The 26739-nt window shown below is 39.2% G+C and overlaps 1 protein-coding gene across 4 annotated transcripts in view; it reads right to left on the reverse strand.

The window, feature by feature from the left end:
* Window positions 1–26739, reverse strand: part of ZMAT4 (zinc finger matrin-type 4) — a 303306-nt gene that overhangs the window by 180397 nt on the left and 96170 nt on the right. For all 4 annotated transcript variants that reach the window (XM_081128908.1, XM_081128906.1, XM_081128907.1 and 1 more), the window contains one exon: window positions 11332–11421. In XM_081128908.1, the coding sequence (XP_080985034.1) occupies window positions 11332–11421 (90 nt within the window). The remainder of the gene's footprint in view (window positions 1–11331; window positions 11422–26739) is intronic.

A 26739-nucleotide genomic window follows, 5' to 3' on the forward strand; every position in this document is an offset into this window, starting at 1 on the left:
TGTAAATTGGCATGGTAATGCTCATGTGATAAAACTTTCTGAGAATTATGTAAGATCACATATGCAGAGCTCCCTCCTAGTGCCGTCTGTGATAAAGGGCAGGTGCACAAGATAGGTTTGCCGGATCCAAGTTCAAAGAGACATTTTACTTCAAATTAGTAGAACTCAGTGCATCATCTCTATTTTTCAAATGTACTTTTGCAAGGCTTTCTGGCGTTTATCAGGAGATATCCATCATTGTCTCAGCATTACCTGCACCAAATCCAGGTCACATAAAGTTATAAATGTATCTTATAGTCTAATGTCACAACCCTTGGCTGGTTTTAAGGCAAGAAGAAAGAATTATATATTCCTAAAAGAATGCATCAACCTAAACAAAGCCAAACAATCACGAGGCAGAATGTAGTGAAGGAAACAGACTTCTTTGTTCTACAAGAATAACATTCTGAGCATGAGGAATGCCCAGAGGTTACTAAAAAGAAACAGAATGGGCATACGGGGTCACTTAATGGGGAGACAGCAGCATGATTTATGACATAGCTGTATGAGAGGAAAGACTCACTGTGCTATGTAGGACAAAGGAAGGAAGGGAGGCAGATTCTCGCACATCCCTCCCTGCAGCCAGGGAAGAGATGAAGATAAATGGACCCAGATATATAAGGGAAAAAAACCTGATTAAAAAGGAGTAATAAAATTTTTCAGGAATGAGTTGGGACTTAAGAGAAAAACAAACATGTTTTGTGCGATTCTGGCATATTAACCAAGGATATCTATCCATCAGGGGGGAAAAGGGGGAATGGGGTTTGAGACAGAAAAGATGTGCTTGAAATACAGACACCGGAAGAGAGAAGTCACAGCAGAAAAGGAAGTAAACACTGAAGACCCCAGCTGTCAAGAGGCTAGTGAGTCATCAAACTGTGCGTAGAGGCTCCTATACAGTCCTGCCAGCCCCCTGAAAAGAAAACCCAACATATAAACTAAACTAACATTTCAGAGCTGGAGTGAGAGAGTCATTATTATCACAAAACAAACAGCTCTTTTGAAGTCTATAGTCACCAGAAATCTTGTATTTAAACTACCCCAAACAAAATATATTATCTGATTCATTTCCAAGGGCTCATTCAGTGTGCAAAGTGAAAAACATATGCTAAGGAAATTGACCTATACTCTTCCACATCTTAAGATCATCCAATAAATATGTTTAATCTCTTCACCCCTGAGTCAGCACCAAAATGTCCTCCAGAGGAGAACTTCCTGAGTGACACTCGAGAGCTGGGATCTGAGAAGGACATATACCTCTATCAGCTCCACATCAACACCTGTACTAACAGCCTTGATTTGTGGTAAAATAGGGTCAAGCCTAAAGGACAGTCAGGAGAAAGCAGGCAATGACTAGTGGCAGAGACAGCAAATAACTGAGCAGGGTTTTCCGGGGGATAGATGGTGTTGGAATGCATAGGTCCTAATCAGAAGTAATTGCTGGAGAGACCAGCTTGTGCTATGAGAATTCACCCTCCCAGAGCCCACCTCGCCCCTCTCTCAGGCTTCTCCTATTAGGGATCACCCACAAAACGCCAAAAACCTGGTGAAGATTCTATGGAAACCATTCATAACCGTCATATTATCTTGAACAAACCCAATGTCACAAAATATTCTTTTAACAAAGGCACTTTAACTGATTTTTATCTCAAGTATGATTTCATGGAAATGCTCTACAAGACTTTCCAAATGATAATTTTTTTAAAAAAATATTTCTTTATTGATTTGAGAGAGAGGAAAGGAGGAGGAGAGAGAGAGATAGAAACATCAATGATGAAAGAGTCATTGATCGGCTGCCTCCTGCATGCCCTGACTTGGGATCGAGCCCGCAACCCGGGCATGTGCCCTGACCAGGAATCAAACCCCGATCGCCTGGATCCTAGGTCGACGTTCAACCGCTGAGTCATGCCCGGCTGGGCCCAAATGATAATTTTTTATTAAAATTATTTTTTGAAATCATAATTGTTTTAAATAAAAATAACAGGACAATATCTTATTATGAAAATATGAACAATCATATATGGAACCCCTCTTTGTGAAGTGTTAAGGGGACAAACATAAATAAGGTAAGGACCCTGCCACCCTCATAAAGTCTAAAACTGTGCTCTCTGGTCCTACCAGCTCTGTCTTTTAAACTAAGGCAGAACAGAATGAATCCTCTGGGAGTCACTGGACCTAGGTCCCATGACCACATCTGTGCTGTTTTAACCCTTTAACCCCAGTTCTCCTGCTGGAAGCATGTACCTGACCACTGCCAGGATTGGCATCCTTCTCTGGAAACCCTCCAGACAACTTCCTGCTGGCTTAGTCCAGGATGTCAGGGTGCTGGTACTATCTTCATCCCAGTCCCCCCACTTAGTGACTGCCTTGAGCTCCCTAACACACTGCCCTGGCTTTGGACATCAGCACACCTGTAGGGTCTCTCTAGCCTGTGCCTCTGTGGGATCTGCTTCTGGGCCAGCCCCTGGCTTAGCCTCACCCTCCATCAGAGAAGTAGAAAGACTTGAATGAACAGAAGCTCTGAGGACAAAAATCCATCAGTTCCTTCTCCCTTGTTTCCCCTTCCCTTTGGCTGGGTGCCAGATTCACTTTAACCCAATTTTAGTCCTGCTCTGCCTGGACCAAAGTGGAACAATCTGAAAAAAAAGAGTTTTCCTCACTTCTGTCCCTGCTTCTCAGATCTTTCTGTTCTCTGGGTCATGGCCCTAAAATTGAAGGTTGTTGTGGCTGCAGGAAGAGGCAGCAACCATCTAATTGTGCATGTTCTAAACCTGGAAGTCATTCAAAATCCATCTTCTCTTTCACACCCATTATTCAGTTCATCCATTTTTATCTACTTAATTCTCTCTCACATCTATTTGTTTCCCATTTTTCACTGCTTCCATGACCCTCATCAGAGGCCATGCTCTTTCAGTGAACCATTAGAAGCCTGACATTTGACATTTCACCTCTACTCCTTTTTCCATTAATCCACTCACTGTCTGCTTCTACTCTGAACACCAGCCATGCTGGCTTTCTTTATATTCCTAAGTGTGCCGTGATTTCCCTGACTGCAGAGACTTTGCACATGCTGTTCCCTCTGCCTGGATCCTCATCTCCCCTTACCTCTTTAATCGTTACTCATCTTCAGACACAGCTCAAGCATCACTTGTTCAAAAGCCTTCTCTGACCCCGAAGACCTTATGATTCCTCATTCCTATGCTTTTCCATTCCTTTCCTTTATTTGTATATTTGTATGATCCTTAAAAAAATAATGTCCATATTTTCCACTACCCTGTAAACACTTGTAAACAGAAACTGTATCTGTTTCATTCACCATTAAACTCTCAGCAATCACCACAGTACCTGACTCTGACAGAAGGCAATCAATTACTATTTCTTACAAAAAGAATAAATGAGTGAAGAATGCATAGTAATACAGAGCTCAGGCTCTAGAGACAAACTCTATTTCTGTTTGACTCTTGGCTCTATCACAAGGTGTGCGATTTTGGATAAGATATTTGGCCCAACCTTCATTCTTCACATCTTTTTTAATGGAAGCAATAAAGATTCCTACTTAGATTTGTAAAATTCAAATGAAATATCTACCAAGTACTTAATATATGGCCTGACATATAAAGAGGGCTTAATAAGTGGCCTGCAAACAAGAGAATATACCCAATGATGTGTCATCAATAGAATAATGGAGTTATAGAGGACAGGATGGAGGCAACAGGGATTTCAGTGATCAAAGAATCATGATAGAAAGTCACTTACAGCTGAAGTGCCGGACGGCACAATGAATCAATGAGGAGCTCTGTTTTCTTCATTTAGATTATTAATGGTATATCTGTTTAACAAAGGTTTTTATTCCACTTTTGGGTAGAGTTTGGAGAGAAGATATTAGCCTTTCCAGGAGATATTACTGATGTGTAGTGACAAGAAAGAATATTCTACATCACTGCTGTCCCAGAAAACTCAGGACTTTCAGTTACCGTAAGCTGAATTTGATGTATAGGTTGTGGAAGAAACAAAATATCCTCGTTGCTCCCACAGTTTTGCAGGCTTCAGGCAGATTCTTACAACATAACCTGTTCATAAATTTCAAACCATCTGCATCTAAAGAAACAAAGCAGAAATCAATGATGCCAATTCCAGCTCAGGGGTTTGCAATGATGCTGCCTATTGAGCAAAACCTTCAACCTGCCGGACACTCATAAATTAAAACTCACAAGCAACAGTGGACAAGGCAGCTTTAGAGTCCGGAATGTCCTGAAGGGGTCATCCTTGTGAGCAAGGAGACTCAGGCCCACAGGAGTGACAATGCTTTCTCCTCCTTCACCAACGTCACCCACTTCACATAGGAGTCAGCATTTTACTTGGAGAATAAATACAGGCGTGGGCAAAAGTAGGCTTACAGTTGTAATGCGAATAAATAATGCAATACTTCATAAATAATAAGACAAGAATATACTCTGTTTCGGGTGCCCACAACTACAAACTTACTTTTGCCCACCCCGTATTTTGGGCTTGGAGAGACATACAGTCTCTGCTGCCACTACTCAGCTCTGCTCTTGCGGAGAAAGGAGCCCAGACAATACGTAAAAGAATGTGTGTGGCTATGTTCCAATAGGACTTTATTTATGGACATTAAAATTTGAATTTCATGTAATTGATGCATCACAATATATTTTTCTTCTTTTGATCTTTTCCCGTAGACATTTAAAAGTGTAAAATCCATTCCTAGCCTGTAAACCTTACAAAAACAGGCAGTGGTGGCATTTGGCCAGGGGCTACCTTCTGACTCCTGACTTAAGAGACATAAATAAATACTAACTCATGCCTATTTACTACTTGCTTTTCAGGTCTTCAAGGTGAGAGCAGCAAGCCTGCACCTAGCAGGGCTATGGAAATCGTATTCAGCACTGTGGAGACCAAAGAATGGAGCCAACATACAAAGGATAAAAAGTTCAGTGAAACAGCGCTTTACATACGCTTTACAGTTTATAAAGCAGCTTCACACAGGAAGCTTTTCTTGAGCCCCTTCACAACTCAGAGAGACAGGCAGGACAGTGACTAGAGATCCTGATTAAAACCATGGCAATTAAGGTTTAGAAAATCCAAAAGACAGTGGTAAAAACGACTGTAGCACAGCCAGGGCCAGAATCTCCACTTTCAGCTCTAAATGCACAGCTGGAAGCCAAAACACACAGCATTTGTGGGTAAATGCATCTATCTTTGAGAAGTACCTGTAAATTCAACAAAGTTTGGCAAAGTAAATGTCAATATTATGCACAATACAGGTCTGGACCCTTGTCCAACATCCCAACCTCAATTTTTGTCTTCACTTCTGTGCTGGGTAAATACTGTCCCTTTAAAATTTCTGTCCACCTCAGACATGGGACCTTATTTGGAAATAGGGTCTTTGCAGATTAGTTATGACAAGGTCATAGTGGATTGTAGTGGGCCTTAAATCCAATGGCTGGCATCCTTAGATGAAGAGGGGAGAACACACAGAAGGCCATGTGAAGGCAGGCGGTGTGTTGCAGCTGTACGCCAAGTTTTGCCAAGGACTGCCAGTGACCACCAGGAGCGAGGAAAGAAGCATGGCCCTGATTTCCAACCAGAGTCTCCAGAGGGAGGTCCTGCCTACACCTTGATTTCAGACTTGTAGCTCTAGAACTGTGAGAGAATAAATTTCTGTGATTTTAAGTCCCCAGTTTGTAGTAATTTGTTATAGTAGCCCCAGGAAACTAACACAGTCACCCACACTAATTCAAAGGTATTATATTTTAGAAATACCTTTGAATTTTATTTCCCTAAAGGCATTACTCATGCCAACGCCACACTCAGAAGAGCCCTTTCCCACTGTTTTTCATTTGGCTCACCCACATCTGTCCTTCAAGACTCAGCTCAATGTCACTTTCTCTAGGAAACCTTGTCCTGTCCCATCCTACCAGGAGAGGCTTGGGACCCCTCACCTGCACCCAGATGGTAGCCCAAGCCTATGTCTACAGGAAAACTTATCACAATGTATTAAAAGACAACACTCCCATCCTGATATCTGTTCAAGAAGGTTCCATATCTTTTGATCTTTCTACCCCCAGCACTTAGTAGGTGCTTACTACCTGTTTCATGAAGTGACGTGGTGAGCTAGTTTGCAGTCCCAGAATAAATTTTCTTTTGTTTCTTTTATATTTTCCCAGCCTTGTCTCTCTACTTAATCTCTCTATTTCAAGTTACTTAATCTCTCTATTTCAGGTTGCATCTCTAAGGATTACCTTGTATAAAAGTTGGAAGAATTAAATATGTTAATGTATGTAAGCATTTAGAATTTAGGGAAGTGCGTGATAAGTGACAGCTACTATTATTACTTTGCCCCAGAACAACAGTGCTCTCAGGCTCTGGACCCAGCGACAGCTTCAGTGCCTAAAAATAAGACACATTTTCACGATATGTGGAAGAAGCCTGGGAATAGGGTTTAGGGAAGTGGGGAGAATCTTCATCTCAGGCCTTACCAATTTGGGCCTTATTTTCACCTTTGTAATAAGAAGGGAGTTGGATTAAATTGAGTCCTTCCAACCTGAAATCAGGGATGTTTAGGTATCTGTCAAAGTAATATTGCAGGTTCTCAAGCTATACTGAATACTTCAGGCCGGAGGGAAATCAGGTAAATATTTAGGCCTGATAAGCCTGTTCAGACTAACCAAATGTCAAGTTTCTCCACTTACAAGGAATTATATTAACTCCATGTAAAAACACTATTTACTTAATACTGACTGGAGATTTGAATTGGCAGTTAGTTATCTTTTCAGAACAAAAATAAAAGTAAACCTAAATCACCTTTTTACTTAAAGTGCTATTTCCCAAACAGACGATTTTTTTCAAAGAATGTGACCCATGAGTAAGAAGATACTAAAAAGGGCCATTGGTGAAAAACAGATTCTCAATGCACTGGAGGATTTCTAAAGTCCTTCTTTGGCTCAAACGTTCAGGGGATTACTGAAAGTTGCTCTAAAGCAATCAACTATAACAATTTATTTCACATGTAATTTTACTCTGTGGCATCAGGGGGAAAATGTCCTGCTCTAAAATTTCGGAGGGAAAAAATAGAAAACCCAAAGGAGAATTCTAATAAGTAAAAGCACGCGAAGGGGGAATTTTAAAAGTCTGAAATGCCAGGACAGGAGACAAAAATAAATCCAAGGTTTTAAACAACAGTAACAGCAAACAGGTCAAGTGACCTGGAGTAGAAATGACAATAGAACTTAGCACTAACAATAGGCCCTTCCCTTCATCTGCATGTACATTTGCAGTTACTATGTGTTCCAGGGCTAAGGACGGGGGCGGGAAGGACATCGCTGCCATTGCTCACTAGCCCCATCAATTTCAGGGACCACTGAGGGCCCGTGGTTCACTTGAGGTCAGGGTTTGCAAGGTCAGCAACAAGTTTTCTCTCTTTTTAGAAGCCACTCACTTTGTTGGGAATTCGAGGCAGCCGGGAAACTGCTCTCAATCAGGTAACTCTAGGACGCAAGCCCCGGTACACAGGGCAGGTGGGAGCACAGGCCAGAATAGAGAAGCAGATGGAAGAAAGTGTTACACCCCTCCAGGAACACAGGGTGCTGGTGGAAAGAGGATTGCCAATAATAATAATAATGCAGAAAGCACTTTGAAAACAGAGTGCTAAATAAATTAGTTACCTCAGTTAGGCCTTATGACAAACTTGCACATTAGATATTACTGTTATCCCATTTTACAACCCTGTGGAAATAAAGACCAACCAAATGAACACAAGAAAAGAGTATTTATTCAAAGCTTGCCGTAGCAAGGAATCAGCCACCATCGCTCGTATCTGCAGAACACTCAAAGGCAAGCAGAAGTGGCTAAGCTTTATCATGGGAAAAGGGGAGGTTTCGGTGTGCCCTGAGTGGAGGCTGTTGGCTTGGGGAAGCTGTAGGTGGGTTAACCAGAAGACAGCATGCTATGTGATTGTTTAGGATGCATATGTGGCTTTTTCTGATTGGTCCTAAGTTCGAAGCAGGGACAAAATTTAGGGAAGCTAAAAGGTAGTAATCCAGCCCTGTCCATTTGGGAACTACTGTCACTAGGGTTATTGTTTGGCTTCCTGGATTGTTACTAAAGACACTGGTCATACTTCCTGGGCTGGTTACTGTACGTTAATGGCTTGCTTTTCTGGACAAATTTCTATTTTTATATATGGCCTTGCCATTATCCATTTGTGTTTTCAGTCTCTCAACACTTGGGTATGAATCTGTAAGAAATAAAGTTGGTCCAAATAATTACCAACACTAACTCTCAGAGCCCTGCAGAGGGAAAGAGGGTGGCCTCTGCACTTTATCCAATATATCAAAATGCTTAGTGGAAAAGATATATTCACCTATGAAATGTACACATAGCCTAACAAAAGTACCAACCATCTCTTTCAAAAGTAAGATCATTGTGTTGCTTTTTCTGTTTACTGATTTGCTTTAGCACCATGATTAATAAGTTATAGAAAAAAGATTTAATAATAAATCAATGGTAGATCCAAGTTTTCAAAACCCAGATACATCAAAGGAAAAAGTCCTCAAATCCTTGCAAATACTTCTTGCTCTAAAATCCAAAGATCTTCCACTGCATAAACTGACCTCAAGATTCCTGGCAGAACCAGAGGCTGAATGGGGTAAATCATGGGTCTGACCAGAGTGGCAAGACCATGCTTGGGAGGAGCACTAGCCTGAGCCCCAAGGCCCCCTTTCTGTCTGCCTGGCCATGCCCTTCCTAAGAGCTCAGATATAACATTAATGATCAGAACTTGAGTGGACAGAAAGTGATCTGTGTTCAAGAGCCAAATGTCAAGTGTCCCTGAACCCAATGTTTCTGACTATTGGAGTAAGACACTAAATGGCTATTGAATGAAGCAATACAGGCACCCTTGCTGGATAATTTTGAAGGAAAAAAACAAAACTAATTCTGTCTCTCTTCTAATAGATACCTGATGGAAAGCATGACTCCAGTGTAGCTAAAGTACTGAGAGAACACAGAGCTGGCTTAGGCTGACTCTCCTGTGCTTTAATAAGTCCCTTTGTTAGAATGCACCTGCTTTCCTTTCTCACTCCCACCGCCTCCATCCGGTACAATCCATTCAATCCCAAAGACCCCAACTCAAATGCCAGCTCCTGAGTAACGCCTTCCCTGATCAGACTGCCCTGGCATAACCACTTGCTCTTTGTTTCCATGGGACTTTGTGAAGGATGTTAATAGACACCTATAGCTAATTTTTATACAATGTTAATCTCCCTCTCTATATTATGAGTTTCTTTTAAACAAGTCTGTGTCTTATCTCTCTTTTCTTCAGTGCCTGGCATTTAACAATGCACCTCATTACCTATTCTTTAATTTCATATTCACAAAAGCCCAGTGAGGGAAGTATGATTATTATAACAGTATTGAGGAAACTGAGGCTCACAGAGCTCAATTATTTGTCCAAGGTCATAAAGCTGAGCACTGGCAGAACTAGACTCAATCCCACTAATCAGCACTTGCTAAGTTGTTTGGCGTCCTTTGTCTCCAACTCTAAATGCTGCTTCACTGAGGCAGAAAAGAAAACTCCACAGTATTCCAGATTAGTCTGTGCATGAGCAGTGCACTTTGTGATGCTAAGAGGCATGCTTGGAATTCATCAGCAACACCGGCCCTGATGCTCACTACCTTTGATCATATGCTGTTCTCTTGCTCTCTCTTTTCTTTCTTGTGAGGAATATACAAGTACAGCTTTTGTCAAGCTTCTTCAATGATTATGTTTAATTATTAATAAAGATAAGAAGACTGGCATCTATGTGGCAGGAAAGAAGAATAGGATCACAAGCCTAAGTGATAGTGTAGGGTATAAATTCTATGTCTGCAGCCTCCTCAGAACTCAGAGGGTAAGGAATTTCTGTGTTTAATCCTCAGTGTTTATCATGGCTATGAAAATGCTACTCATTGTTGGTGGGACTGCAAATTGGTGCAGCCACTATGGAAAACAGTATGAAGATGCCTCATAAAAACTAAAAATAGAACTACCATATGACCCAGCAATTCCACATCTGGGTATTTATCTAAAGAAAATGAAAACACTAATTTGAAAAGATACATACACACCTATGTTCATTGCAGCATTATTAGTAATAGCTAAAATATGAAAGCAACCTAGGTGTCCATCAGTAGGTGAATGGATAAGGGAAATGTGGTGCACATATACAATGGACTATTACTCAGCAATAAAAATAATGAAGTCCTGCCATTTATAACAACATGGCTGGGCCTAGAGGGTATTATGTTAAGTGAAATAAGTCAGAGAAAGGCAAATACCATATGATTTCACTAATAAGTAGAATGTTTCTTAAGAAATCAAAACAAATGAACAAACAAAAAGACTCATAGAGACAAAGAACAAACTGATGGTTGCCAGAGGGGAGAGAGAAGAGGGGTGGGTGAAAAAGGTGAAGGGACTATAGTCAATAATCGTGTGATAACTTTGCATAGTGACAGATGGTTACTAAACTAGTGTATCTCACATATTGTAAGATCTATAAATGTTGAATCACTACGTTATATACCTGAAACTCATATAATATGGTATGTCAACTATACTTTAATGTTAAAAAGCAGCTCAAATAAAAAATAAGATTCCACTTACTAGGAAAAATAAGCCCTGCTAGGAATACTTATTTCATCAGTCTTTGCCTTGACCTGGCTGAAATAAGCCCTTTGTTCTGTCTTTACACCTTCAAAGCAACTTTCTAATTAGCATTGTCTTCCCAAGGAAATGTTCCTTCCAGGAGAGAGGGTGCTGATCAAAAACCCTGAGTATTTTCATTTGCAAGATGCATACAGTCTTCATTATAAATGAGCAAACTGGCATTCTGTTTTACATACCAAAGAAAAAATAAAATATGTAAAAAGCAAAGTATCTGCTATTTCTGGCAGGTTTGTCCCTTAGGTCATGTCTTCCCTGCTCTGTCTTCTGAGGGCTCCTTTCTCCTCTCACCCAGCCCTCTCTGTCCCTGCACCTCTGTGCATTCTTCCCCTGTGCAGTCCCAAAGCAGTATCATCAAAAAGTCCTCTAATACCACACTGGTGAGTTCTGGCTGGAAAAAGAAAAAAAGACTTGCTTACATGTAATATTTTCTACAATATTTAATGAGAACTGTTTCCAGTCACTCAGCTTTCCCACTAAGCTGGATGTGGCTACAATCTCTTGATCTGCAAAGTTCTTAGCAAACACAACAAATTGTCCAAGGATATCACATGGTGCCAGGTACTCACATTTTCTGACCGGAGCCTCTTAGCAGGACACCCACCGTCCCTGGGGTGAAGCATGTAATACAGTCGGACTTTGCTCGCATGTTTTCGACTCTGGGAAGGAAAAGCAAAACCAGATACTGAGAAAGAGAAGGCATTTTAAATTCCTGGAAACACAGCCAGTGACTGCAAATGCCAATAAGGGCTTACATTAGAAAACACTTCTGCACACTCCTGTGACTTACGTGGGAAAAACTGATAAATGACCTGCCCAAGGTCATAAAGCCAATATAATCTGAAAACACACCTAATGAAGAAAGGTAAGAGCACTGGGGTCTTTTAACTTGGAGTGGATAATATATTTAATTGTCCTCAAAAGTAAGACAGGTCAGCAGAGGCAATAATACATGGATCAACTGTGATGAAAAGCTAGGCTCTCCACTTTCTCTCTCGCTCCTCCTGCTCTGCCCTAAGGAGCTTGGAGCCATGCTCTGTGCCCCTCACCCCCCAGGAATCAGGCACCACAGCATCTCCAACAGAAGCCATTTCCTAGGTTCTCATACCTGAGCCTCAGTAATAAGCTATCAAAAGAGATTTCCAATGACAGATATCATGAGCAAACAAAAAATATCATCTGTTCTTCTAGGACTGGTCAGAGCCCAAACTCCCTCTGTAGCATACCCATTGAACAAATAAAGCCCCACCTCCTGCAGGATTAGCAGGACTATGGATTTCTGCCTGCTGACTAGTCCACAACCAGGAGTACTTCCACCTTTCCTCTATTCCTTTACTCAACTGAGGCTCCACCCAAACTCCCCTCGCCTTTAAAGAAAACTGAAGGTCTGACTTCCAAGTTGCTACCTGAGGCAGGGGAGTAAAGTGAAAAGAGCAGTAATAAAATACAGTCAAGACAGACAGCATATACAATGGTGGTCCCATAAGATTATAAAAGAGCTGAAAAATTCCTGTCACCCAGTGACATCACAGCCGTGGTAATGTTGTAGGGCAATGCATTACTCGTGTCTATGGTGATGCTGGTGTAAATAAAGCTACTGCACTGCCACTGTATAAAAGCATACCACATGCAATTATGTACAGTACATAATACTTGGTCATGATAATAAACAACCATGTTACTTGTTTATGCATTTACTATACTATACTTTTTACTGTTAAAGTGTACTATTTCTACACATAAAAATAGAAGTTTCCTGTAAAAGAGCATACTGTATTATGCCAGCAGCAGCCTCATGTGTCTCATATTTAACTAATCTCTTGCTTGCATCATTGTCTCTCGTGCTTCATTTAATCTTGTGTAGTTTTGTTACAGTAACATGCTATACAGGCTTGTAGCCCAGGAGCAATAGGCTATACCATAGAGCCTACATGTGTAGTAGGCTATATACCACCTAGGTTTGCATAAACTTACTCTATGATGTTTGCACAACACTGGAATCACCTAAGGACACATTTCTCAGAATGTAGCCCCATTGTTAAGCTGTGCATGACTGTTGTCAGAAGTTCAAAACCCCACTTCTGGCTGTTTACCACTTTCTAATTGTGTGATATTGAACATGTCACTTACTCTAATTTGTTTACAGCCAAAATGAGTCTCACTGTCTCCATGTACAAAATGAGTACAATAATATTTATTAGGTTTGCCATGAGAATCAAATAAGACAATGCATTGAAAAACTGCAATCTACATAATGCTTAATAAAGATTTCTCAGCACTGACTGCACCAATCCCCACCTTTGGTTCTACCATAGTTTCTATAATGTGATTTTTTTTCTCCTTTGTCTTTATTTTTCAAAGTATTACAGATATCCTCATTTCCCCCCACTGACCTCCCACCCCGCTCCCCCACACACACCAGGCCTTCACGCACTACTGTCTGTGTCAAAGGGCTATGCCTATATGCATATAAAGTCTTTAGTTAATCTCTTCCCTCCCCACATCTCCCCCTTCCCTCTGAGATTCCTCGGTCTGTTCCATGCTTCTATGTCTACGAATCTATTTTGTTCATCAGTTTATTTTGTCCATTAGATCCCACTTATATGTAGAATCTATAACGTGAATTTGCCTTGAATCCACTTCTACCTAATTAATCCTCTATCCCCTTCTTTTACTCAGAAACTCTTTCTTGTTTTCCAGGCCTCACTCCACTTTGCCCTTACTTACAGTTGAGTTCTAGCCAATCTACTGAATGATGGTTTGTCTTCATTGATTAGCCACACAGCAAATTGCATCTTGTTTACAGGATATACTGTAAATCCTTCCTGTCTGGTTTTCCTCACTTATCATTTTTTTAATTCTTTTTTTATGTGCCTACAGCAAGAAGGCTGTGCTTCTAAACCATCCCTGAACACTTTTAAGGCCTTTAAATGGGTTTAAAAGTGCTATTGGAACCTGTAGAAGCATTGAAGTGTGATTTTATAATACATTTGTACCTATTTCTAGGGTGCATAGTAATTTTAAAGTAGGGTTTATCTGGAAGATTAGAGTGGGACAGAGAAACAGAGACCTATATGAACTTATGTCATATGATTTTAACACCATCATTCAGCTTCCATGTTTTTGAGAACTATTCAGTGCAAACTAGCATTTGTTCTTTGTGCAGATAAATATGTTTACTAAAATCTGTATACATTTTCTACAGTTCTGTTTGCTTTTTGTGGGAAGGGATAGTGGTAATATTAGGAATATACTGCTTTAGTCAAAAAAATAAAAGAGAACATCAGAAAAACCTGCAAGGTGCTGAAATGTGGCCACAGAGCCTAGGCTGGTAAAAAGCACAACAGACAGGTAATTGGTGAAAAGGCGAAGTGATAACAGTGAGAACTCAAATATGGCTGAAGTAGGTTTTCAATTTTTCATTTGTTACCATAGAAAAACTTCTTATCACAGGTCCCACATCATCAATCTACTCAAAGACCTAGATTCCCAGAGAACAAAATTGTGGCAAAATTGGAAATCTCATTAAATGGCCTATTTTGTGGTGGTTGTTTTCTTTTCTCTTTCCTAAAATATTACTCTTATTTCATAAAGACTCTTTCCGGCAAAGGCAGAGTTCACTGGGTTACTTAATTGAAGTTTGATAAACTAGTAAGAACTTGTTAACTGAAAAGAAATAGAAATAAATTGTAAACTGCTGCGAAGCCATGCTGTGAGGAGAGACGCTGGGGTTTAAGGAATATTACCAAATGTTGTCCATTAAAGGCTGTTTTTTCTCCTTCAGCTCCCCCAGCTCCAACTCTGATGGGAAGACAACTGACTCCTCTACAGGCACTGCCTTTGCCCTTGTGTGTGGGAGAAGAGAAACAGAGCCTTGGCAAACACTATTTGCTTTTGGACGGTAGCAGAGGTGTGTACCTTTTGTCTGGTCATCTTTTTTCCCTTCCGCTGCTTTTTCCAGGCTGCCTGGGCTGGATCCAATGCCTTCCCACCTACGAGCCAACCCACTTTGAGCTGGAAGTAAAAACTCCAAAGACAATGAGAGGAGTGTGGAGTCACCCTCCCAGCTCATCTGATTCAAATCCAAAACCACTTCCTAAGGATGTTGGTTGACAAAGGGAAAGAGTTTCCCAGCAGAATGTTTCAGGGTGCTCAGCACCTTGCCCAGCCTCAGTGTAGGGCTGTCATCAACACCATTCAACACCACCATTCAACACCATTCAACAGTGCTGAGGTATCTTCAATACCATTCAACACCTTGCCCAGTCTCAGCCTGGGTGTCAACACCATTCACAGCAGGGTGCAGATCTGCCTGTGAGCCCTCTCTTTTCTCCCTGGCACACACCTCTTTCTCAAGACAGGACACTCTGAGTCACCTACAGTGTCTTCCTTCGTCTGGCTGCTCTAGACCCCTTAACTACCTGAATTGCTTAACATTTGGCAAAGTAATCTCACTTCCTTCAAATTATTCTAAAAATAAAACCTCCCCCACAGAAAGTTAAAATTAATTTGAGCAAAGATGTTCATCCCAGTATTATCTAAAAAGAAACAAAAATAATGGGAGACAGCTACATGGTCGACAAGCACCCATGGAATGCTCTAATATTCAACTGGAAACTGAAAAAAGAAGTTCTTTCTAAATAGTGAATGTTGAATGACAAATGCTAAACTCAAAACTGCCCATATTATATATGAGCAATTATATAAAAAATCATTAGTATATCAATAAGAGGTGGGGGGAGCATGATTTATTAAGGTAGAGGAAATATGGGTAGTTTTCATTTTTTCCTTCTATACATTTGCTTTTAATATAAAAATAACAACTTTGTAATGCTCAAGCCATCATAACTCATTATACTTTTCACTCACAATGATTGTAATTAGTAAAAAATATCAATGATTGGGAATGCTTTTCACGTGTACTGGTATAATTGACCACATTTCCACCTACCCTTGTAAATGTCTTATCAACATTCAAAACGCATATATTTTTTATTGCAATACTTGGTAATTAGATAAGCGTCCTTAACCCAAGAGCAATGCATGTTAATTCAAATTTTAAAACTTTATTTTGGTAGATACAAAAGGGCCAGGGCAAAAAATGTGTACTTTTCCCAATGGGGACACATTTGTTTTCTGTATCTGAATTGAGACCAAACTGAGAAGGCCTGGAAGGAAGCTATTTCTGAAACTGGTTTATGCCATACAAACACATACGACAACAAATCTTTATGACTTTTTCAAAGACTTATTTATACCTAAAATTTGCACTGCTTCTACGAATTTTTAAAGACAGACATACTGCCAACTGCAAGAAACTTTAAAGAAAAAAATATATCCTGCATGTTAGATATATATATTAGAGAGTTTCGAAGGGGAAAAGGGCAATTATTTTAAGAAAAGGCATGAAAAAGAAATTATAATCTTTCAATTGCACTGAGAGTCATTCCCAGCTCTTTCTTGCATTAATATTTGCATTTTAAGCAAAAGTCATTACTTTCCTTCAAACCACATCAGCTTTAAGCTTCCCAGATAGGCCAAAAATTACCAACTCTTCCATTTTAATTAAAGCCCTTGCCCCCAATGGCAGGCATTGTGTGGGGACAGACCTATCTGCAGATTAGTTTTTTGCTGAAACAATCTCTTGGCACTCAAAGAACTGGTCTAAAGTGGAAATTCAGGCCAGCCTTCTCTTTGGGGGGATACAAACAAGGCAAACCTCTATTTCAGATGTCCTGCTATGAAAGAGGGGGAGAACCACATGGAGACAGAATGGCTTTCTGCTTCACCTAGTCATCTTCCATTATCACATATTACTTAAAAATTCACAACTCAAACTTGCTTCCAAGGCTCCTGATTTTTGGTCTCATATAATGTGGAGATAAAGCGACTTTGTATTTGCATAATGCTCCAAACAGCCTTTAAAATTTTTTCACATTTATCATCTCATTTTATCCTCAAGTCACAGTTGTGAGGCTGGCAGGAGAGGTGTTATTTCAAACAAGCTTTAAGATTCATTTCTGATTTGGTAGTTAAGTCTTCACCATCTTATTTCATCATAGGCATCTAATTTTATACCTCTTCTAGAAACCCACTAAAATAAGCCAAGGACTATAAGAAAATGGGAAAACCTGGAACAGACTGATAATTACAGAAGAGTGATTTTCACAGGCCACCAATTTCAAGATATTTCCATTTGTTCTAGGGTAAGGACCACAAATATCAAAGGTCTGACTACTCAGGCTGCCCGAGAATGACCAGAAGGAGTAGGTGCCCTCGAAGAACCCAACTTAACACTCCCCGGTTGAGGGGTGTCAGGCTGAGCCCTGGAAAAGCCCTAGTACAACTTTACTAGAAAGTCATTAAATGCAGAGAAACCAAAGAGAAAACCACAAGTGGTGGAGATTCCTCTGATGAGTGGGGCTCTTTCCCAGAGTAATGTACCTCAAAAGGAGGTTGAATACAGAAACCTGGAGTGGAAGATGGAGCAACTAAAAACCTAGGGAGAGAAAACTGGCCCCTAGAGGAAGGTTTTCTCAACACAGAGAAGGAAGCAATAAAACTCCTCTGCTGCAACTACCCAAGGTCCCAAGTTCCAGATCCCCTGCCCAGGCTGCTGGGCCACTGCAATGGTCTATACAGTCAGTCCCACAGATGAAATTGGATCAGAAGATGCTCAGAAGATTCTATGAGAAGATCCTAGGCCAATCCACACACACTGGGGACAGGTGGCAGGCCTTGATAGCCTCTGTTTTGCCAAGGACGAGTGGAACCTATGAAAAAATTCTGTCATACACCCGGCCGGGCATGGCTCAGCGGTTGAGCATCGACCTAGGATCCAGGCGATCAGGGTTCGATTCCCAGTCAGGGCACATGCCCGGGTTGTGGGCTGCAGCCTGATCAATGACTCTCTCTCATCATTGATGTTTCTCTCTCTCTCTCCCTCTCCTTTCCTTTCTGTGAAATCAATAAAAATATATTCTTAAAAATATATTTTAAAAAAATAAAAAATTTTAAAAAAATAAAAAGAAAAAATTCTGTCATACAAAACAAAGCTTTGGAAAAACTCTCAAAGACAAGACATCAAGGGGTTTTTTTCATTGTAAAATATTCACTATAATAAATAGAAGAAAGTTTCAAACAGTACATGTTTCGTGACACTTCATTTAAGAAAATACAAACTGAGGATAAAAGCTAAAAGATGAGATAAGACAACTGATTAAGATGAAGATGTACTTACTGTCTAAGTTAATAAAGTAAGGACATTAAACATATCATAGCTTAATTTTGAAAGTCTTTCACAGAAGTTCAAGAACAGAATGGAAGCAGCAGGTCAGTGTGAAAGCCAAGATAGAGACACTTCCTACAATGTCGAGGAACAGGATAAAGGAAGAGGGAGAAATGACACTGGAGATCTTGTATACGAAAGACCAGGACAAATATAGTGTGACTTCAGTGACAAAAGAAACAGACACAGAAATTCCCAAAATAGACCCAATACTTTGTAACCAAAAAAAACTAGGAAAATATCTCTAACTTTGTGATTTAAAAATTTCTAAACAACAAAGCAAAAGCAGAACTAAGAGCTATGATTCTAAGAAAAAATGTTTTTAGAAATACATATGCATGGTGGGGCAAAAGTAGGTTTACAGTTGTTCTTATGGAAAGTAATACAATAATCAATAAATAATAATATAAGAATAAACTCTATTTTGCATACTAACAACTGTAAACCTACTTTTGCCCCACCCTGTATGTAAGAGGCAAATCACAAAGTAGGAAAAATACCTGTAATATGTAAAAAAAATCATTTAATACCTTTAAGAGAAACAGTGCTCTAACAAATTTATAAGAAAAAATGCAATATTAAAATAGGCAAAGGATATAAATAGAAATTGTAGAAATGGAAATAGCTAAAAGGTACATTTTTAAAAGTTCATCCAAATTCTACCTTGTAATTTTAAACTAAATATATATTTTCATCTACTAAAATGGCAGATTTTCCTCTTTCTTCTCTCTAAAATCAATAAAACATATTTTTTTAAAAAATAAATTAAATCAAATTTTTAACAAGCCTAGCCAGTGCGGCTCACTTGGCTGATCATTGGCCCATGTACCAGGAGGTCCCTGATTTAATTTTCCATCTGAGCACATGCCTGGATTGCAGGCTTGATCCCCAGTAGGGGTGTGCAGGAGGCAGCTGATCAATGTTTCTCTCTCTCTCTTTCCCTCCTCTCTCTGAAATCAATAAAAAGGTATTTAAAATAAGGAAGTTAATTAAATAAATTAAATTTTTTAAATGGCAAAGATTTTAAAAATATACATATTTATATTGGTGAAGATACAGGAAAACTAAGGCTCTTATAAATAGATAATAGGCATATAAATTGATACAAGCTTCCTGGATGAAAATTTTGCAATATATATTCAACAGGCAAAAACTTGTTTGAGCTGACAATCTTACTTCGATGAATTTATATTATGAAAGCAATCAGAGACATGTATTGCCATATGTTTATATTAGGGAAAATGAGAAAAGTTAAAATGTTCTAAATGAGAGAGATCAATATCATATCTATAAGATAGATTACCAAACTGTCATTAACAAGAATAATAATGGTGTTCAATGACATGAAAAGTATCTATAAAATAATACTAAGAAAAAAATGTTTCAAACCAGACTATAAATGATGCCAAATTTTCTAAACAAAAAATATATGTGTGTATATACATGTGTGTGCATAGATGTAGCTACAGTCTAGGAAGAAACATACCAAAAGATGAACACTATTTATTATGGACCACAGGTGATTTTAATTTTTCTTATATATTCTTGTTTTTGGATTTTCTAGTTCCTTAAAAGACCTAATTATTCCAGTAATTAGAAGGAAAAAATCAAAACTTTGAAGATTCATTCCAACATTGTGATTTACCGTTCTAATTGTCCTTCCTTAAGGTGAGGAAAATGAGTCTCAGAAAGACCAACAGACGTGCTTAACATCCTACAACTTACAAATTCTCAGAGAACAGGAATTATATCTGTTTGTTCATTGTCACGTCCCTATTACCTATTACCATGCCTGATACATAGTAGGTGCTCAGTAAAGGTTTGTTGATTGAGTAATTGAATGCATGAATGAAAGAGAGAGGCAATCCCAGAACAAGAGCCCAAGACTCTTAATTAATTAAGCCAATTGTGTGAAAGTATTGTGCACATAATTGTTATAGATTCCCTTCTATTGTAAAAATAAAATAAAATCCAACACCCATCTATTTCCACCTCTATACTCCACTGCTGCAGTATAAGTTAGAGAGAAGCAGGGAGCCTGCAGACCAGAGAGAGTTCTAAGAAACAACTGCAGGCATTTTGCAGAGTGTGCACATTGGAGGAAAAACTCTCAGCAGGTGAACTGATGAAAACTGAGCTTGAAGCATAAACTCTGAAGGAACTGAGAAATTGCTGCAACTGGTACAAAAGTCAAGATTCAGAGTGAAACATATTGCCGCAAACACTGTGGTGCAAGCAGATCCAGCTTGTTAAGGAAGAGGTTTGGAACAAGCCAGAGTCAGTTTCCTCCACTGCTTCTAAGAAACCGACTCCCCAGATGCTAGTTCGGTCAAATCTCTATTAACCTGTGGTCAGATATGTAGGCTGTTGGGCCTGGGTATGATGTCTCTTGCTTTTTAATTATTGGATCCTGAGCATTTGCACTATTGTAGACTGAATTGTGGCCCCCAAATTCATATGTTGAAGTTCAACCCCAAATGTTACTGAATTTTGGGATAGGGTCTTTACAAAAGTAACTAAGGTTGCATGGGGTCAGAAGGGTGGGGCCCTGGTCCAATAGGACTGGTGACCTTTTAAGACAAGGATGAGACATCAGCCATCTCTTCCTCTTTCCATATGCACAGCGTAAAGGACGTGGGGACACAGCAAGAAGGTGGCCATTCTCTAAGCCAGGAAGAAAGGCTTCGACCAGAACCAACCCTGCTGGCACACTGATCTTCAACATCTACTTTCGCAAGCTGTGAGAAATAAATGCCTTGTTTAAGACACCATTCTATGGTATTTTGTGTGGCAGCCCATGCCAAGACATGTGCCATCATCTAAACTAGATGCTCTCTTGGGTTCTTTTTTCCTATACAGAGTAGTAAGTCCATTTTTCAAAAGCAAAAAGCATAGCCTCAAAGTTTCTAAAACTGGGTCACTTCATTTTTTTCTAAAATATGTATAAAAAAGCATTTGAAATAAGAAATGCTTATCTTAACCAAGTATTAGGAAAAAATAAGTTCTCATTGGAGAAAAACGTGTATGTCAGGATGAGGGTATTCGTGATTGTGTAAACAAGTTTGTGAATCTGTATTTCTGTCTGCCTACACAGTGACTACATCAATGCACTGCAACTTTAAATCAGTCCTGCAACTCAAAAGGTTATATTACCACCAAAGCATGGAGGCAACATTTTCCTGTGGTGTGAGGACAGAGTTAACTGTGTCTCCATGATATCTGAGCATTTTCAGCAGAATCACATGAGAAATGAAAGAACACTGGCAGTTAAATAATGTTATATACCTCATGTAGGCCTCTCGTTTGCGGGGAGAAAACAAAAATGGTATTTCCCCAGAAGCATCTTGTAAAGAAGTTAGAGATGAGGGGAAAAATAAAGCCAGTGTGCTCAGTAACTAAAGTCAGAGAAAACTGGGTGATTTGAAGCAACAGGCTACCAAATCCTCCTGGGCTATTGCTGCCCAAGGTCTCTCAGTTTCCCTTTTCATGTCTGGAATAAGAAAAATTGTAAAAACATCACTGTACGAACTCTTCCAAGATTAACTCCGTCACTGCCATGGGCAAACACTAGTGCAGATTCCACCTATTTGTTTGGAGGGAGGTTTAGTCTGTGGGAAAAACAGGTTAAATAGAGTCCCTGTCCTTGTGAAACAAATGGCTAGCAGAGCGAGGCAGGACAATCCCCCAGACAACCACAAAAAGGACAATAGTACAGCAAGGCTCACACATGGCCTCTTTATTCTGTATATATTTCCACATTAGATTCTCTCCTTACCCCATTATTTTATACTCCTTGGCATGTACCATAGAATTATCCTCAAATTGAACTCTGTTCTTATGACTGAAATCTCAATGTCTTATTTTAATACTCTTGATCCATCCCCACAATGTACCTTTAAGAGCTCTGCACAGAGTACCTCCTCTAGGAGCAGCAGCCTTTTTGTTCTACTGTCCTTCTTTGTTTTATAGTTTGCTTTTATTGCCTTTGCTTTTGGTGTCAAATAAAAAAAAAAAAATCATTGCCAATACTGATATCAAGAAGCTTATCCCCCTATGTTTTCTTCTAGAAGTTTGATGGTTTCAGGTCTTACATTTAAGTCTTTCATCCATTTTGAGCTGATTTTTGTGTGTGGCATAAGATAGGGATGCAGTTTTCCCAATACCATTTATTGAAGAGAATGTCCTTTCCCCATTGTATATTATTGGCTTCTTTTCATAAATTAATTGACCATATATGGGTGAGTTTATTTCTGGGCTTTCCATTCTGTTCAAGCTGTTTTGATTACTATGACTGTAATATCATATCAGGAAGTGTGATGACTCCAGCTTCGTTCTTCTTTCTCAAGATTACTTCAGCTACTCAGGGTCTTTTGTGGTTCCATACAAATTTTAGAATTGTTTGTTCTATTTCTGTGAAAAATGCCTTTGGAATTTTGATGGGGATTACACTGAACTTGCAGACTACATTGGGTAGTAAGGACATTTTAACATATCAATTCTTACAATCCATGAGCATGGAATATACTTCCAATTTTTTGAGTCTTCATCAATTTTTTATGAGTATCTTATTTTTCAGTGTACAGATCTTTCATCTCCTTGGTTAAATTTATTCCTAGACATTTTTGGATGCAATTATGAATGGGGCTGTTTTCTAATTTCTCTTTTTGATATTTCATTGCAAGTGTATAGATGTGCAACTGATTTTTGTATATTGATTCATGTTCTTCAACTTTACTGAATTTGTTTACTAGTCCTAACAGGGTTTTTTTGGTGGAGTCTTTAGGGTTTCCTACTTATAATATCACATTTTACCTCTTCCTTCCCAATTTGGATGTCTTGTATTTCTCTGCCTCACCTAAGTGCTCTGGCTAGGACTTCTAACACTATGTTGAATGAAAGTAGTGAGAGTGGGCAGCCTTGTCTTGTTCCTGATCTTAGAGAAAAGCTTTCAGTGTTTCACCATTGAGTGTGATATTAGCTGTGGGTTTGTCTTATATCACCTTTATTGTGCTGAGGTACATTCCCTCTATAGCCACTTTGTTGAGTTTTTTGGTGTTTTCTCCTGAATGGATATTGAATTTTGCCTAATACTTTTACTGCATCTATTGAGGTTTTTATGTGATTTTTATCATTCATTTGTTTTTGTTTTTTGTTTTGTTTTTTTTTAAACTTTTTTTTTTTATATCTTTATTGATTTCAGAGAGACGAAAGGAGAGGAAGAGAGAGAGAGATAGAAACATCAATGATGAGAGAGTCATTGATCAAGCCCACTACCGGGGCATGTGCCCTGACCGGGAATCGAACCCATCGCCTGGATCCTAGGTCGACGCTCAACCACTGAGCCATGCCCGGCCGGGCTCATTCGTTTGTTAATGGGGTGTATCTCACTGATTGATTTGCAGGTGCTGAACCATCATTATGTCCCTAGAATAAATCCCACTTTATCATGGAGTAGGATCCTTTTCATTTATTGTTGAATTTGGTTTGCTAATAGATTGTTGAGTATTTTTGCATCTATGTTCATGAAGGATTTAGGCTGTAATTTTCTTTTCTTGTAGTGCCCTTTCTGGTTTTGTATTAGGGTAATGCTGGCCTTGTAAAGTGAGTTTGAAAGTATTTCCTCCTCTTCTATTTTTTGGAAGAGTTTGAGAAGAATTGGTATTCTTTTTTTGAACGTTTCAAAGAACTCACCAGTGGAGCCATCGGGTTCTGAACTTTTCTTTATTGGGAGGTTTTTGATTACTGATTTCTCCTTACCTGTAAGTAGTCTTTTTCTTTATGGTTCAGTTTTAATAGGTTGTATGTTTCTATGAATTTATCCATTTCTTGTAGATTGTCCAATTTGTTGGCATTAATTGTTCATTTTTGTGTCCTCTCTTTTTCTTGATGAGTCTAGATAAAGATTTGCCTATCTTTTCAAAATACCAGCTTTTAGTTTTATTGATCTTTTATATTATCATTTTAGTCTCTATTTGATTTACTTCCACTTCTACTAAGTAGATATTTTCTTCCTTCTACTATAAGCTTCTGCAGAGCAAAGGAAACTATCAATAAAATGAAAGGCAACTGCCCTGGTGGTATGACTCAGTTGGTTGGCCAACAGGTACATGGGAAGGTCCTCAACATCACTAATTAGCAGGCAAATGCAAATCAAAACCACAATGAGATATCACCTCACACCTGTTACAATGACCATCATCAAAGAGTCAAGAAATAGTAAGTGTTGGCAAGGATGTGAAGTGAAGAGAACCCTTGTCCACTATTGGTGGGAAGATAAATTGGCACAGCCACTGAGAAGATGGTGATTCCTCAAAAGAACTAAAAATAGAACTACCATGTGATCCAGGAATCCCACTCTGAACATATACCCAAAGAAAATGAAAACAAGGTATCAAAGAAGTATTTGCACTCCCATGTTTACGCAGCATTATGCACAATAGCCATGATATAAAACAACCTAAGTGTCCATCAGTGAATGAATGGAGAAAGAAGCGGTCTTATATTTATAGAATGGAATATTAATCGGCCATGAGAATAAAGGAAATCCTGTTACTTGAGACACATTTCTAGAACTTGAGGGCATTATACTAAGATAAGCCAGACAGAGAAAGACAAATGCTGCATGGTATCACTTATGAGGGGAACCTAAAATAAATAAATAAATAAATAAATAAATAAATAAATAAATAAATAAAAAGTAGAACTCAGAAACTCGAAATAGAAAAGTGGTTGCCAGTGACTGGGGCAGAGGAAAGTAAGGCAAGGTTGACAAAGGTTAGTAAACTTTCAGCTATAAGATAAATAAGATCTGAGGATCTAGACCATGGTTGATAACTTTATCGTATAATTGAAGTCTGTTAAGAGAAAAGAACTTAAATATTCTCTCACACACAAGAAGACAAATATGACAAACATGATGAATGTGTTAATTAACTAGATGGGAGAAATCCTTCACAATGTATAAGTATATTGAATCACACAATGTATACTTTAAATATCTTACAAAGTACTTGTCAATTATACCTCAATAAAGCTAAAATGATGAATGAATGAATGAATGAATGAATGAATGAATATCCAGGTGACATACTATAGAATATAACTCTGATAGACCTCACTTTAAATACAGCAGTAGATTTTTAAAAATTGACTAACAAAGCAAACAAAAACACTAGAATATTTGCCTAAGAGATCCTCCAACTTACAAAAAAATTGTATTTTTAAAGTCAGTTTCCTCTGATACACTCAAAATGTGACTTTACTTTCAAAGATTTTATATCTACCCTATTTTCAAGAATACTTCTAGGTACACATTAACTTTTATAAACTGAAAAAAGTAATCTGCAAAGTTTCTCAGTGTAAAATAATGTACACAGAAAAATATGTCCATTTCTCCATATCCTGTTTCTCTCATGTTTGAACTAGATTTTTGCATGCAGAATTAGCTGGCTGACATAGGCAGGGCTGGGAATCCTCACTGCTCATGAAATCACAGGGTCCAGCCTTTAGAGAGTAGAAAAATAGGCTAGTAGCTTTGCTCTACTTAATGACAAGAAAACAAAAATATTTTCCCTTGAAGTCCTAGAGTCAAGTGCCCAGAACCATATTTGATTTTCCCAGCACTATTTGTTTGGTTTAATACTACTCTATAGACCTTGAGGGGAAACATGCACATGGATGCCAGCTGCAACTCTGTTGTCACCTGCAGCTCCACCGCCACCTGCTTTTCAGTTTATCTGTTTGCCTATTCTAAGTTTGGTTGCTTTGAACTGATAGCATGATTAAAGAAAAGTTGGGAATTTCTGAAATAATCCCCCTCTCTATCCAGAGAGGTGGTTTCAGGTGGTTCAGAAAGATGCACGTGTTCAGTAGAAGATGGTTTTATTCAATAAATACTTGCCAAATGTTCCCAGAGTCCCTATGACACTTCACTCCCTGAGCTGGAGGAACCAGAGAGAAACAGAGCTGAAAGGAGTCAGAAATTTACATTCCCAGATGCTAGGGAATGCACAGTGTCCCCCGCTGGGAACAGCAGAAGGGAGAGTGCAGGAATTCAAGGGCCCCACACCTCACTGCCTGCCCCTTTGCATATAGACCAGACCTGGTAAGTTCTTTTCCTACCCATCTTTCTCAAAGTTTGGTCCCTGGACCACCTGATTCAGAATCATAGGAAGTTTTCTAAAAGGAAATTTTCAGACCTAATCATAAGAACTGCTAGGGGTGGGAGACTGGGAATTGGATTTTCCACCAACTCCTCAAGTGCTTAGAAGGCAAGTGGGCTTTTAAAAACCAGGGCTTTACTTTCACACCTTTCTGCTCCTCTCCCCTCCCCTTCTATGGCTGCCAAGCTCAAATTATAAGAAAAGGAAAGTAGACTGTGAGAGCTATCTTCAGCTTCAGCTGGACTGCAGTTCAGTGGGAGGCAAAATCAGGAAGAACCAACCTCGAGACCAATCTCACAGGGACCTGCAAAGAGCAGGCTGAGAAGGGCAGAGCTTGAAAGAGGTCTGTTGTGGGCCAAGGCAATGCTCTGACATCTCCCAACTCTCAACCTCTATGACTGCCTCTTTTCATTGATCACAATCTTTTCTTTCCACCCCCCTCTCAACTTCCATTCTCTTCTTCCTAACCGCCTTCAGAACATTCCCCTAGCCTACTCAAACCCAATACTTCCAAAGAGAAGCCATTA

This window comes from Miniopterus schreibersii (assembly GCF_964146895.1).
Source record: "Miniopterus schreibersii genome assembly, chromosome: 2".
Lineage (NCBI taxonomy): Eukaryota > Metazoa > Chordata > Mammalia > Chiroptera > Miniopteridae > Miniopterus > Miniopterus schreibersii.